Genomic DNA, 15,723 nt, shown 5'->3' on the forward strand with positions numbered 1-15,723 from the left:
TGTCTCAAAAAACAAAATTAAAAAAAAAAAGTGAACCAGGCTAACAGCCCCAGGCTTTTTATACTCAAATTCCTTTGGTGGTCTCCAGTGAGCATAAATTCCCTGTATAATGTAGGCCTAAACCATGGAACAGGAGCATAAAGTACAAGGTGCCAAGGTGGTGGCAGCTCAGCATGTCCTCTTACAGAGGATGTAGTATCCAAACTAAGAAAGAGATGTTTAGATCTCAGCATGTTTTCTCTTTGCAATTATTCCCATCCTGTTACAGCTTAGTAGCTGAGTGTATGAAACTGTGTGCATAGACTCTGTGTAGGGCTTTGAGACCAAGCCTAGTCCTTTATGGGTTTTCTGCGTGAACCAATTCCAGAAAAGTTGACTGAGTGGAGCAGATGTGATGTCGAATGATTCCGATGACCTGGTTATGAGCTTTCGGGAGGGAATGGGTGTTCTCTCAGAGCCTTACTGGAAGCTGCTGTCTTTGGGGCTGGGATCCTGGAAGCCCTGGAGAATGCTCATCAGCATCCCTTTCATCCTGTTCCAGAATTGAGCTCCGGGCTCTGGGAAAGATCTCCGAAGGTGAGGAGCTCACCGTGTCCTACATAGACTTCCTCCACCTCAGCGAGGAGCGCAGACAGCAGCTGAAGAAGCAGTACTACTTTGACTGCTCCTGTGAGCACTGCCAGAAAGGGCTGAAGGACGACCTCTTCCAGGCAGTGAAGGAAGACCCCAAGGTACACACAGCTGTGCTTCACCGTCCCAGGAGCTGGGCAAGGGTGGGGGTTATGGCCTTGAGGAGGTGACAGAGGATGGAGCACAGGACAGGGCAGGCAGGTCCCAGCAGACATGGGGAATTTTTGAAGAAGTCAGTCTTCTCTGGGAAAGGAGAGCAAAGACCTAATTATTATTTTGAACATTTTTTATTATGAACGTTGGACAAGAAGACTTGTATAAAAGGGCTGGCACACAGGCGCTCAGCAGGGATCAGCTCCCCACCCTGCCCTTGTGCAGGTTAAGCAATGTGGGAGATTTCAGAGACCAAAGTTCAATCGGCAAAGGGATTTATTTGAATATGGTTTCCCCAGTTCTGTAGAAATGGGTGCTATGGAACTTGGGCAGACTTGCCAAGGGGATGCCAGGAACTCAGCTGAGCTGAGAGAGAGCTGAGCTGCCAGGGGACAGAGTGTCCAGTGAAATGAGAGAGAAATATTCAGACACTTACAAACAGTATAAACAAGAAGGAGAAACCAGAGAGGGTGCCAGTGACTGCTCATCCATGTCCTTCTTTGGAGCATACAAGAGTAGAATGTGGGTCAGACCAGGCGTGGGGATACCGTTCTCACTGCTGAGAAAACTGTCAGAAGGCTCAGGCAGTTTTCTACATCTGATTGGATGAACAAGTGGGGAAAGCTCAGGGCATAAAATGACTGGCTACCAGGTCAGAGTGGGGAGAAGTGTCTTCATGGCTTCTTCCCTTCCCCAGTGAGGGGGTCTCGATAGAAGGACGCAAGGGGTTACCTGGATGCTTCTGTATAACTGGCACTCCACTAGTGTCTGTGGGATACACATACATGGACTTCTAAACTCCCCTCTGAGTGCTGTGTGGAAGAGGAAATGTGTTTCTGATCAGAGCAGGGGTATTGGGTGGATTCCTGGGTGCTGGTCATATGACCTACCTCATGGCTCCATTACTAGTGGTATATGTGTTCATTAATGTTCCTAAAACACCCCCACCCCACCCTGAGCACTTGCCACCCCAGCGTAGCTCTCCCTTTCGTCACTGGGCTGTTTACACAATTTTCTAGCCAACAACTTACTTGTATTTTTTTTTTTACTATATCATATAGATATTTCACCAAAAAGTTCTACTTCTTAGAACCTACCCAGAAGAGATGCTTACACATTTGCTATAAGATACATGGATATGTATAGACTGTGGTGGTACTTTTAGTAACAATAAACTACTGGAAATCAATACACATTGGGAAACATATGAATAGAAGAAATGGCCTAAATCATTCAAATGCATGAAGAGTTAAGGGGCCCAAAGATGCCGTGTACACATCTCAGATTGCTAGAGTTGCTATTCCGCTGCCCCAAACTGGGCAGTGTAAACCTCAGTATGACCTGACCAGTCTTACAGATATGAAAACCAGAGGCCCACAATCTAGGCACTGACAGGGTATGAGGGAAAGATCTATTCTAGATGTTTCTCCTGTTCTTGTAGAAAGTTATCTCTCCCAGGGTCTCTTTACATCTTCTCTTTTGCTTGTTGGCCATCTTTTTATAAGGTCACCAGCTGTGTGGAGTTAGGGATCCACCCTACTTCATTCAGCATGACCTCATCTTAGGCAAATGAATCTGCAAAGCTGCTGCTTCCAAATAAGGCTGCATTCTGAGACCTTGGGGCTTATGACTTCAGTGTATGAATTTTGAGAGGGTGGCATTCAATTCATAACATCATGTCTATTTACCGTGCTACAAAAATTAAAGGGACATGCATGCACATTTTGACAGACAAGCCATGTTAGTACCCATGCAGAAAGAAACAGAAGAAAGCTGTGACCCTATAATGAAGGTCCATTAAGCCTAGGGGTAGCGCAGGAGATAAAGTAGCTGCATCCAAGGATGACAAGTTTTTTGTTTGTTTTTTATGGAAACAATCTCTTTTTCATAAAACCAAAGGTACTGTACTGTGGGGCTTGCACACTGTTAGTATTCGTGCACAATGCTCTGCACTACAGAGAGACTATGTGGTTGTCTTGAAGCAAAGAATTTTAGACAACAAGATCCCAGTGCAAAATTCTAGAGGAAACACAAGTGGGCTCAATGTCAAGTTCTCTTGTGTCCAAAAGCCCAGCAGGGAGCCAGACTTCCAAGGACTGAAATAGCAAGATTCTGAACCTTAGTCACCAAAGTGTGAAGAGGGAGCTGGAGAGATGGTTAAGTGGGTAAGAGAGCTTGATGCTCTTCCAGAAGACCTGAATTTCATTCTTAGCACCCCTGCTGGGCAGCTCACAATTGCCTGTGACACCACTTCCTTGGAATCCAATGCCCTCTTCTGATCTCTAGATCACACCTCTAGGCATACCTCATGTAGACACATGCACACACACTTAATAGAAAAGAAAAAAACAGGTATAGCTCAGGTTGCATAAGACTTTAACAATCCAAATTTAAAATATACTGTGTGTGTGTGTGTGTAGTTTAAATGGAGTTATGCAATTTTGAGGGGTAATGCTTCCCCCAAAAAACTGTAGACTGTCTAACAAAAGCCCCCTTTGAGTTGGTCAGGGATGTCCAGCAGACTCCCAAAACAATATAGGCTACTGCCATTGCCCTCGGTTGTCTCCCAGGATGTGAAGGTTAGGCCCTATTACGGAAGTCATCACAGACTTCAGACACAGGATTTGGAGGGGTTGAGCTGAACCCTCATTCCTGAGGACCAGCTCTCATAGTATCGGAAGGTGCTATGCAGTCTGCGAAGAGGGAGAAACAGCTGGCAGTTCTGTCCACGTGTGAAGCCTACAAACGACAACGACTGGCCCAGCAAGGTATCCTCAACGGTGCATTAGGGCTGACTTTATTTAGGCGGTAAACAGCAGATCGGGCCTAACTGGTCACTAGGAAGGAATTTATGCCTGGCAATGTAAATCTAGCTAACTACCCATGACTGGAGAGGTTGTGGACCTCAGAGGAAAACCTACTTGCCTAAAGTAATATAATTTCTAACTGTACTCTAAATACTGATCCTTCTATTCAGGTAAGTGTAGTTCTCACTCCTTGTCAAAGTAAGTTTTTTTCATGGAGACAGACTGTATGACAGTGGTCCACAACTGGTCAAAAAGCAGAGGATAAGTGACCATGGGGTGATCAACCCCAACCGATACACCTGCAATGTAGTCCCTATACCCAAGGCTCAAGGAAAATTACAGAAAGGGGAGCAGAAAAATTGTAAGAGCCAGAGAACCAGGATGCCTGCTGTGAGAGAGTGTCTTCTAGATGTGACAGGGGAGCTGGACCCACGAAATCTCAACAATGTGGTTGCCTAAGCAAGACCTGCATAAAGACAATAGTCACTATGCCAGTGTAGACAGGGCAACTCTTGTAAGGCCCTGTCCCCAGAGTCAGTCAGTGGCTGTGGAGAGGGAGAATCAGCTTTCCCCAGGGATGAGCTTCCTGGTAAGTTATTCAAGCCAAGTGGTTCTCCCTAAACACTTGTGAGCAATACTGAGAAAGAGTGGGAAACATGGGAGGGATCAAAGTCTGGCGAAGGGTGGAAATGATATGAATACAGCGCTCGTGGGTGAAATCCTCCACAACCAAAATCCTTTAAATTAAGAAACGAGAAAAAGAAGTCAGAAGAAGCAATTGGGGAAGCTACAGAGGTCTTTATGAACTTATGGAATGAGGCATTCAGAGTGTGGATGGCTCTGATCCTACATTAATGTAAACATCAAAGATGGCAGACAATGGAAGCCAGTTTATTTCGTTTCTCTTTTGGTGGTAGTGGGATGGAACTTTGGTCCTTACGCATGTAAGGCAAGTGCTCTACCATGGAACTGCACTCCCAGCCTTCAGGTGCTCTGAGAGAAAATGGGCTGCCTCATGACGTGATCTCATGTCCCTCTCTTTGCAGCCCTCCCCAGAAGTGGTGAAGGAGATGGTACAGTTCTCAAAGGATACTCTGGAAAAAATAGACAAGGCTCGCTCTGAGGGTTTGTATCATGAGGTAAGAGCACTTTTAATGGGGGATAGTGATGGGGAAGAGGGTGGAGAGATAGGGAGGTGTGTAAACAGAAAGACGAGACTCATGAACAGGGTGTGTTTCCTGGAAGGCCGCTTCTATCCTGTGTCCTTCCATCTTAGCACCCATTAAGGGAGTATTTTTAGTGACTGCTCAACCCAATGAGAGCTAGTGTTGCTGGATCCATGTGTTAGGGGCTAGAGGAGGGCCTGTGATAGAATGGGAAGAATGACAATGGCCTTGGGGGGACACCGAGAGTGGCCTGCTTGCTTTCCTGTCACTGAACATGTCTTACAATCTGTCACAGCCCACTGGGCCTTCAGCTTTGTCTCCTAGAGCCCCATAGGCTCTCATCTGGCTCTATACCTATCACCTAGGTAAACACCTCATGCCTCTCCTCAAACCAGGACAAGTTCTCTAAAATCTCTGCTAGAAGGATCTAGGCATCAATGTCTCGTAGCTTCCATGGGCTTTCAGTGTGCAGCCAAGTGGTCTGCAGCAATATTGCTGCATTAGTTTTTGGAGACAAGGCCTTGGTATGTAATGTAGGCTAACCTTGAATTCTCTATCCTCTTGAGTATGGGGATCACAGGCATATACCTCCATACCTGAGAAGTTGCTTTGAATTAATCTCAACAGCTTGTTGGAAGTCAGTCCTGTGTCTCACCCTCTAAGCTGGGATCTGAGTATCTAAATTGTTCCAGTATAATAAGAACTTGAGAGTCAGAAATTGAGATAAAGATCTGATACATCCAAAGACAGCTGGCCCTCCCTCCACGTTTTTTTTTTTATGAAGCACCTCTCCTGGAAATCCTCCCTTCTCTCTTTCTGTTCTCTCTAGCAGATCTCCTCAGTCCTTCAAGAACTCTATGGCTAATCTCAGTCAGTGAATTGCTGACTCGGTCCTTTGATTCAAGGTGGCTTTACTAGGACAGTGAGATGGTTGTTCAAACAATTCTCCCACAACAGGGATCTATCTGTCCATTCTGAACTAGAGCAGAGGCACCATGAATCAGTGACTTTCCCCCAAGCTCATTTTGCAGCTTGAATGAGCCAGGTGTGGACATCACTAGGCTATGCTAATATGGTGACTAATTTCACTTTGTGTTGACTTCATGTCCCTTCTTTTCCTCCTTCTCCTTTACGGAGTCATCCATTGCACATGTATGAACCCTTGCTAGGGCGACCAATGCAAGACATTCTCTTTATCCCCTGAGTTCTGTCAGGTGAGAAGAAGCCAGGAAAATGAAGTTTTATGTTTGGTAAGGAAAGTGTGGCAAAGGCTTGTGTTAGGGACCAAAGTAAGTAGTGGGGTACCATGGGCTCCATTCCTCTGGCTTCTTCCTTTTTCTCTTCTATCTCCCAATAACACCACAGGCTGATGACTAAGCCTTGAACACATAGGCCTTAGGAGTGGGCACTTACCCAAACCTTATCAATGTATTTATGTTGTATATATCTATACATATGTATAGGAACATATGTATACACAAGTTTAGTTTATGTATAGACATGCACACATACATGCATATGTAATTTCTGCAGCTCTCCTGCCTACTGACTTTGAATGGGCAAACTTCCTCCCTTTGCTGTACCATCTTTATGTCCAGCCCTACCCTTTCCCATGCCAATGGCTTAGTCAGGAAGACCATTTTGTTAGCTCAAATCACAAACCTTGCTTTTTTCCCTCTATTTCTCCAGCTTTCAAAGAGTGAGTCTAGCATTCTCTTGATGTTCCTCCTATCGGTTAAACATGAACTTTGGTACAGTGGTGATGCTGAAGCTGTGTCTCCCTCCAGGTTGTGAAGCTGTGCCGGGAGTGTCTGGAGAAACAGGAACCAGTGTTCGCCGACACCAACCTCTATGTGCTTCGTCTGCTAAGCATTGTGTCAGAGGTCCTCTCCTATCTCCAGGCCTTTGAGGAGGCCTCGCACTATGCCAGGAGGATGGTGGATGGCTACACGTAGGTCATGGCCCTGAGTTAGCCTCCCGGAAACCCTCTGTCCCAGGGATGCCAAAGAGATGGCACTCATTTGACTCCTCCTCCTACACCTACAATGACATGGTCACAGTATACAGAGCCACAGGCCATAAGCAGAGTCGGACTTCTCCTCACAAATTAAGCTTTTATCACGGTGTCCCAAGCAGTAATGATTAGACCATCAGAGTTGACACTCAGAGGAAGCCTAATTGTCATCTCTGGTGGGTTCATTTATTTTTACTTCCTTATTTGTCATTTGAACTACATCTTCTGCTTTGGATTTTCCTAAATGAAGCTTGATTTTTGAATGTTCCGCAAGTTTTTATTCTCTTTTTAATAACCTATGATCAAGCCTTTAACACACCAAACCATAGCAATATATTTGCACTGTGTGTATATTTACATATTTATGCGTGTGTGTACATACATGTGCACAAGTGTAATATGTGTACAGATACACACACACATAAATATATATATATACATATACATGCGTATAGTTTTCACAGTTCTTCTGTGAAGAGAAAGAGGCCATTCTTACTTATAAATTATAATATGAGGGCAGTGGTGGTGCACGCCTTTGATCCCAGCACTTGGTAGGCAGAGACAGGCAAATCTCTGTGAATTTGAGGACAGCCTGGTCTACAGAGTGAGTTTCAGAACAAGCTCCAAAACTACAGAGAAACCCTGTATTGAAAAACAAACAAACAAAAACAGAAAAAGGAAAAGAAAAGAAAAAAGTCTCTGTGCTGGAGAGATGGCTCAATGGTTAAGAGCTCTTGTCCTTCCTGAGGACCTGGATTCAATTCCCAACGCTCACATGGCAGCTCATAACTGTCTGTAACTCCAGTTCCAGAGGCTCCAACTCCCTCGCACAGACATGTATGCAGGAAAAACACTAATGCACACATAATAAATAAATTTTAAAAGTTGTAATGCACTGCTTTCTCATTCCCCTTACACCCACATTGTTTCTTGCCTTCTGTTCTTTTTTTTTTTTTTTGAGACAGGGTTGGGAACTAGCTCTGTAGACCAGGCTAGACTCGAACTCACAGAGATCCACCTGCCTGTGCCTCCCGAGTGCTGGGATTAAAGGCATGCACCACTACTGCCTGGCTGTCTCTTTATGTTCACATTAGCTTAGGAATTTGTGTTTCTGGCCAGAAGAGTAAATTGTCATAAGAAGACTTTTCTTGCATTTAAAAATGCAGGTAAATGGTCCAGCATGCAGGAAGGAGTCCTGCCAGGAAAGGAAAATACAGCGCAGCCCCAGGAAGGACACTAAAGTTATATTTCTCACCTTGAACTCCTTTCCACATTCCCCAGAGAGCTGGGGGTGCTCCTGAAGTACCTAGAGATCTGGGGGTGCTCCTGATGGTACCTAGCTTCCTATGCTCAGACTCAGTTCAACTGCGGCCCTCTTTGTCCATGAAGTCTTGACTTGGTGGTCCAGGACATAGTCCCAACTCTCCTGGCTTCACTGTGTAGAACTAGTCAGCTCTGTGGATTTCACTACCCCACAACAAGCCGCTGGTGCCTCACGGCAAGAGCGGGAAGACTAGGTGGACTTGATCAGTAGGAGCACTGGCTGGCCTTGGTGTCGTTTCCATTTGCTGTGACACAATACCCCAACGAATCATCTTAGAGGAGGAGGGGTTTATTTTAGCTATAGTTCCAGGTCAGTCCACCATTGCAGGGAAACTGAGGTCACGTTGCACCGACGCTCAAGAGCAGAGAGGAATGAATGAATGGAATGAACGAACGCATGTGAGCTTGCTCTCAGTTGGCCCTCTCCACTCTTACAAAGTTCAGGGTCTCTTTCTCAGGGAATGGTGCTATCCGCAGGTCTGTTGCGCACAGACATACCCATCACCAACCTAATTTAGAGGATTCGTCAATGAGCCTCTCTTCCCACAGTTGATAATGATAACTGTCAGAGTCCTTTAGGGTTGTTCTGTGCTATGCAGATGCAAGGAAGGTTGGCACGACAGGTCATGATTACTTTCTGTGCCTCTGCAGGAAGCTCTATCACCATAACAATGCCCAACTGGGCATGGCTGTGATGCGGGCAGGGCTGACCAACTGGCACGCTGGCAACATTGAAGTGGGGCACGGGATGATCTGCAAAGCCTACGCAATTCTCCTGGTGACACACGGACCCTCCCACCCCATTACCAAGGACTTGGAGGTAAAACCTGGAGGTGGACAGTAACTGTCTTGTTTAGAGGTCTCTTGAGATGGGAGTCCTGGTGCATCTGGACTTTGCTTTATGGAAATCTGTAGGCTGCCAACTAGACCAAAAAGGACCTTAGGATGCTTGACCCTTGCCCCCTTGATTACATACGAGGAAACAGAGGCCCAAGCGAGGGGAGGACTCACCTATACTTACCTAGGGGTTTGATGGTAAGATCAGAGATGACTAATTTTATATCTAGAATATTAAGCTTATCTAAGGCTTATCTCTGTCAGTCTTCCTTACCATGGTATCCTGAGCCTCTGAACACCTAGCTCTTTCTGAATATTCCCTGAGTGGGTGTGCGGGAGAACAAAGACTTTGTTGTGTGTTGTACCGCTGTAATCTTCCCAACACACTGTGGGCAAGTCCCTTCACTGAGGTCCTACAAGCACAGAGGTCAGAATCCAGGGTTCAGATCCAGGTCCTCAGGCATCAGGGAGAAGAAGTGTTCTCTGCTGAAAGCAACTTTTCAGCTACCATCTCAAGGGTCCAACTCCCTCTCCCTATGATGCTAGGCACGCTGCTACACCATCAGTCCACAGTGGTGCCCCCACCACACGCACGCACTCACGCACACACGCATGCACACATACACGTTTGTGAAGGGATAGAACTGAATCTTTCTAACTAGGGTCATTTATTCAAAGTTATGTCAGGACCATGTCTTGGGGACATGTAACGCTCAGTGCTGTTATCTCTCCCACAGGCCATGAGGGTACAGACAGAGATGGAGCTTCGCATGTTCCGCCAGAATGAGTTCATGTACCACAAGATGCGAGAGGCTGCCCTGAACAACCAGCCCATGCAGGTCATGGCTGAGCCCAGCAATGAACCAGCCCCGGCTCTGTTCCATAAGAAGCAATGAGGACTTTGTTGGAGAGTGGGGGGCAATGTGACTGGGAGCTGGGGAAATTACTACCCTGTGTCCCCCACTGTCGTTTTGGTTCAGTTCAACTCAGCTTAGTGCTATCTCATCCCAGACCAACTGTTTCTATATGTGTCCGGTGCTAATTCCACCATCTAGTCAATAAAGAAGCCCCAAATATAATGGGGCCAGAAGAAAAAATACAAACAAAAAGGGCATGTCATAATAGTGAATGCAATGGCAGACACTATGGAGAGGGGCCCAGAGGAGGTGAGTGTGTGTGTGTGTGTGTGTGTGTGTGTGTGTGTGTGTGTGTGTGTATGTGCACGCCTGTGTGTTTGCGTGTGTGGTGACATCCGAGTTAACAGTGGCAGGAACCTAGAATCTCAGATGACTGCTTGTCTCTCTGTGCAGGTGTCTTATCTATGGCTGGGAATATTTAGGGTTTGGCAGACTGGGATGGGTGACTTTCTGTATCCTCAGGCTGGGGTGGAGTTATTAACAAAGGGCCGGGGCTGTTTTTGACCCTTTGAGATTCGCTCTGAGACCTGAACCCCATTTGGAATGGTGGCTGGGAAGAGGCAGGGGTCTTGATCAGACCATTTGTGGTCTCAATTCCTAGTCTGAACTTGAAATAACTCTAGGACACACAGAAGGAATTTGTCCCTCTCTGGTCCCACGCACCACGCCTGTGGCTTCTTGTGATGTGGGGACTACTTGAAGAGAAGCTGAGGATTTCCTGCCGTTTGCTAGAAGGAGTGAGGAGGCTTTTCAGTGTGAGGCCGAGGGTGCCTATGCCTGGCAACAGTGGACCCAGCAGAGGAGGCTGCAGGGCTTTCAAGTCTGGGTGGTGTGTATCAGCTTAGATCTGTCGAATCATCACTCTTTCCCCAGCGTGGACCTCCACGATCCTCTTCCTTTCTTTGCCGTTGTTGTGCACCCACCCGCTTTCGCTTCGGCTGCTTCTCATCGTCCTCCCATCTGCTTTCTTCAGCATTAGTCTCCGTGTGCACCTCCATCCCTCTCCGAACCCTAGAGTGAGGTTCCCCTTCTCTCACTAGCTGGATGCCCCTGCTCTGGACTCCTTGCCGTCCTGTGTCCTCCAGAGCTTTCTCCAGTATCACTCTTCTCCATCCTGAGGCCTTGCCATTCTTCTAGCATGGGGCTTCTTTTCTTTTTCTTTTTCCCCTCCTTTTACTTTTTTGAGACAGGGTCTCTCTGCTTAGCCCTGGCTGTCCTGGAATTTATTATGTAGACGAGGCTGGCCCCAAACTCACAGAGATGTGCCTGCCTCTGCATTCTGAGTGCTGAGATGAACTACTGGGCATCTTTAATGAAGTCACTAAACATGTTGAGGACCCATGGATCACCATCTTCACAGCTGCAAGTTCTCTCCAATTGCACATTTGATTTTTTTTTTGTTTCTCTTCTCTTTCCATTTCTTCTGATATCCATTGCATACTGGTTTTTACCTTTGCCCCTAGAAAATGTCTCTCTTCCAGTTCCTTACATTATCTAGCCCCTCTGTTAGCAACACACCCTAAACTTGGTTTCTGTGGCTCCATCCCTTTGCAGTCAGCTTCTGATGTGGTTTCTCTCGCTTTCCCTGGTCTTGTTTCTCACTTGCCCCTGATAAGCCCCTGAGCTGATCTTGTCCTTGGTTGATTCTGTTCTTGCTCTGCACACCCTTAGCACAAATATACCTGACACTTTCTGTGATGACTGCATTGAGGTTTCTGGTTCTCAGGTCTGTTATCTGATCTGGCAGCTCGAACTCCAGCCCCTCACATCCTCTTGGGTGTTTGCTCTGCAGGATGAGACTTCCCTAACACCTCTCCTAACACCTGGTTATTCTCAGAACACCACCCAAGAACACCGTGTTCTCCATCATATCGTGGGTTCCGGAGGGCAAGGTCACATCCCTTTGTTCATCTTCCTGTCCCTAGCACAGTTCCTGGAACATGATCGTGTTCATTAAGTGTACATTGAGTAAATAAATGAATGAAATTCTTATCTCCAAGTTAAAGAGTTGCACAGCTGTGTATTTTGAGTATTTTTGTTATAACAGTCAGAAAGGCCCATTAAACCTTCTGTGTTTGCGGGCCACGGCTTCTTTCCTTCTGGCATTCTTAGAAATTTCATGAAATTTCCTGTGACGATGGAGAGGACTTATATCTGTGATGTCCAGTTTAGTAGTCACTAACAGATTGTGACAACTGAGCACTGGAGTAATAGTAAGGATATAAAAATTTAGTTTTATTTAAGACGAATTAATTTATTTTTGCTTGTTTATTTTGTTTTTTGATTTACAAGACAGGGTTTCTCTGCGTAATGGTCCTCACTGTCCTGGAACTCACTTTGTAGACCAGACTGGCCTTGAACTCACAGAGATCCACTATCTCTGCCTCCCAAGTGGTGGGGTTAAAGCCGTGTGTCACCACAGCCAGGCAAATTAATTTATGTAGAATTAGGGAAGATGGCCAGTGGCTACTTCATTAATCTGTAATTTCAGAGAAATACCTTAGTGTTGTTTTAAGAGCATGGATGCTGATAAAAACTACTTAAGTTTGCCTTCTTCACAGCTCTCCTGATATCAGACTACTTACTCCACCCCTGCCTCAGTTTCCTAATTTCTCTCTCTGCCTAGATTGGCAGTGAAGACTGGATTTTTAACCTATAAAGCCGTTAGGATAGCACCAGGCCCATCGGCCGTGTCTAAAGAAAACTCCATAGTGTTATACTGGTTGAAACTACATTTCTGCCAGGGTTTCCATTTTCCCCATTAGAAAGGCAAGGAGTGGGTCATGGTGCTGTGAAATCGGCTTTGTCAGCAGTGGGAGTCAACTGTGTGCGTGTCTCCCAGCACCACGCTTACCGATACCACACTGACAGATAACTTGAAGTTGGCCGTGACAGGAATGTTAAGCTCATGCTTGTTATCTTAAGCTTAGAATACCTGTGTTAACTATAAGACAGGAGTGACAGAATGGATCCTTAGAATGTGAAAAGGGTCTCTGCTTAAGCAGGAGTGGAGACTCACTCTCAAACCTCTACCCCCTCAGAGCCACACTGAACATGTCTAAGAGTTCTCTGTGCGACAGAGTGAAGCCACCTGCACAGACCTAGGTGAGCCCACGCACTAACCAGACATAGCCACAGCTTGGTGACTCTCTAGGGTCTGCCTCTCTAAAGAGCTGAGATAGAAAACTGGTGCGACCTTCACCATGGCCAGGTGATTTTCCTACGAGTATTTCATGTCACTTTGCTTACAGCGTGTGAACCCCTCAGTAAGCACCTGCTGCCCCTGGGCCAAGTCCAAACTCCTCTTCAGAGTGAAAAGGTTCTCGGCAGAGACTCAGTTCTGTCTGTGTCTTCTCATGTATGCCCCCATTCATCATAGCCAGTTACAAAATCGATAGCTCTGGCTGCTCTCGACCCTCCTGTGATTCTCTTCTGATGCAGAACAATAGAAAACTGTGGATGCTCAGCATGGATATAAAGAGTGGTCCAGGGGTGGTGAGATGGCTCAGTGGGTGAATGTGCGTGCCAATAAGACGACAGCCTGAGTTCAACTCCCAGCTCCCACAGAGTTGTCCTGGCCTCCACAAGTGCACAATGGTACCTACACATCCCCTTCCCCAAGTAAGTAAATGAAATGTAAAAATAAATAAACGAGAAAGTACCCAGAAGCTTGAGCATAGACTGTGTTAGAGTCTCTCCTCCTTTACCCTGCCAATCACTTTCTTTACCCTAATAGAGTCAATTATGAAGAAAAATTCAAAAGAGAGAGAAACAAAAACAGAAAGAAAACAGGATGAAAAGGAAGCAGGTATTTGGTGGACCTACTTAGTGTACATTAGCTGTGAACGTGGTCTCACAGGAAAAGCGCCCCTTGTTGGTGAAATGTCCACAGGCTAGGCAAAGGCAGAGGCGTTAGTAAGTGTGTGCACACTGTGTGTGAGTGTGTTGGGGTGGGGTGAAGAGAGGAGGAGCCAAGGTGAAAACGGCAGATCTCATCAGCAGCTGTCTGTTCAGGCACCGAGTTCTCTGGGCACCCGTGCAGAATCTGAGTTCAGCGTCTCCCATGGCAAAATATACAACCCCTCCCCAACACAGAGCTAATTTCAGTGCAGGACTGTGTCAGGAGTCGTTTTGAGGGATGTTTTCTGATCCCTAGAGATTTTGCTGAAAAACCTTCAAAATACATTTTCTGGCTTCAAAGCCAAAGAACTTAGTTACCCGCTGGCAGACAATGCAAGCCTCTTTTCCCTGCGCGGACACTCAGCTCGGTTTCTTCAGTCATGACAGTTTCTGTCAATTCTCTGAATATCATGCTGTTCTGGTTCTTCTCTGATGCTGTGCTGTGTGTCTCTCTTTTCTTCCTATTTTTTTCTTTCTTTCGTTTTGGTTTTTTGAGGCAGGGTTTCTCACTGTATCCCTAGATGTCCTGGAACTCACTTTGTAGACCAGGCTAGCCTTGAACTCACAGAGATCCTCCTGGCTTAAGTGCTGGGACTAAAGGCAAGCATCTGACTTCTTTCTATTTCTTAGATGTTTTGTTTGGAGGTAGGGACTCATCTAGCTCAGGCAGGCCTCAGACTCCATTTGTAGTTGAGGGTGGCGCTGGACACCATAAGCCTCCGGCCTTCACCTCCCAAATGCTAGAATTACAATCATATATTGTCATGCCTGACTGTTATGTCTACTTACAACATGTATATTCATCTACTTAGCTCTGCAGTCTAGAATTTATGTCTGTGACTGGCATATTGGTGTGTGCTATTGGATTTTATTTCCCACTGTAGCAGCTAGCTCTTTGCCAAGGCTTCTAGAGGCTGGGATACTTCTAGTACTGAAAGACTATGCAGGTGGTGATGGCAGAAGTGGGCAGCAATTTGGTGTCTGAGAACTGGATTATTTTGCCATTGCTCCCCAAATTGGGTGGGCAGACCTCACAGTTCTGATGGCTTGAGGTCTAAGATCCAGTGTTAGCAGTGCCAAATTCCCTCTGAGGGAGCAGGGAAGGCATCTGGTGCAAGGCTCTGCTGGCTTCTGAGAACTCCTTGATGTGTGTCAACACAAGGCCAGTCTTCACACAGATGTTTCATGGGTGTGTCTCAATAAGGACATTGGCCATATTGAATTAGGAGCCCACCATCTTTTCCCTATGGTCTTTGATAGCTGTAATAACATGTTTTTAAATAAGGTCACATTCTGAGTCACTGGGCATTAGGATTTCAGTGTGTGGATTTCTGCTGGTTGCTGTTCAACTCATACCAAGCCCCTAGTAGTCTGGGACAAGTAGTGTTCAGGGGGTCATTTCCATTTTCTGCTTCCTGCTTCTGCCCACGTTGTGAAGGAATTCCACCTGTACATTAAGCCCTCCAATAAGAGAAAAGGTTGTTCATTTGGTAGCTGAGGGACCTAAGCTTTTAGAGCCTGTCCATTGATGGGTGGGTCACTTGTCGCTGTGTTTATGACAGTGCCTCTCCCTTGCCTGCCTGGTCTTCCTCATCCCTGTCCTTATGCAGAGACACCCTCAGACTCACTGAGTCCTTCTGGCTCCAGCTTCTTGCCCATGTGACTAGCAAAGAGAGGGCATGCTGGTCACTCCACAGATGCAGCCACACTTGGAATTCTTGTCAAGGACACGTGAGTCAGAGGCTGGTGTTCAGGGTGAACAGCACACCACAGATCTGAGCTGGTAGAGTGCCTCACAGATTATAATTACAAGTTATAGGTGACCAATGTTCACTGAAAACGTCCGGGCTCAGGGTGTAGCTCAGTGATAGAGTTTATGCTCACGTGTGCAAGGCTTTGTGTTTAATTCCCAACACACACATGCATACATACACTAAAAAAGAGCGGTACCACAATGAGAAACTCTCAAGAAGAAA

At 46.2% G+C, this 15,723-nt stretch overlaps 1 protein-coding gene across 2 annotated transcripts in view; it reads left to right on the top strand.

Annotated features, from left to right (window-relative positions):
- The window catches only part of Smyd1 (SET and MYND domain containing 1), a 58,510-nt gene extending 43,900 nt beyond the window's left edge, over positions 1 to 14,610 (top strand). Inside the window, exons 5-9 of one of the 2 annotated variants that reach the window (XM_075983875.1) lie at positions 542 to 731; positions 4,637 to 4,729; positions 6,544 to 6,707; positions 8,745 to 8,913; positions 9,668 to 14,610. In XM_075983875.1, the coding sequence (XP_075839990.1) occupies positions 542 to 731; positions 4,637 to 4,729; positions 6,544 to 6,707; positions 8,745 to 8,913; positions 9,668 to 9,826 (775 nt within the window). In that variant the 3' untranslated portion in view covers positions 9,827 to 14,610. The remainder of the gene's footprint in view (positions 1 to 541; positions 732 to 4,636; positions 4,730 to 6,543; positions 6,708 to 8,744; positions 8,914 to 9,667) is intronic. The other variant, XM_075983874.1, reaches the window with a different exon arrangement.
- The last annotated feature ends 1,113 nt before the right edge of the window (positions 14,611 to 15,723 follow it).

The sequence above is a fragment of the Microtus pennsylvanicus genome, chromosome 8, assembly GCF_037038515.1.
Source record: "Microtus pennsylvanicus isolate mMicPen1 chromosome 8, mMicPen1.hap1, whole genome shotgun sequence".
In the NCBI taxonomy this organism is placed as follows: domain Eukaryota; kingdom Metazoa; phylum Chordata; class Mammalia; order Rodentia; family Cricetidae; genus Microtus; species Microtus pennsylvanicus.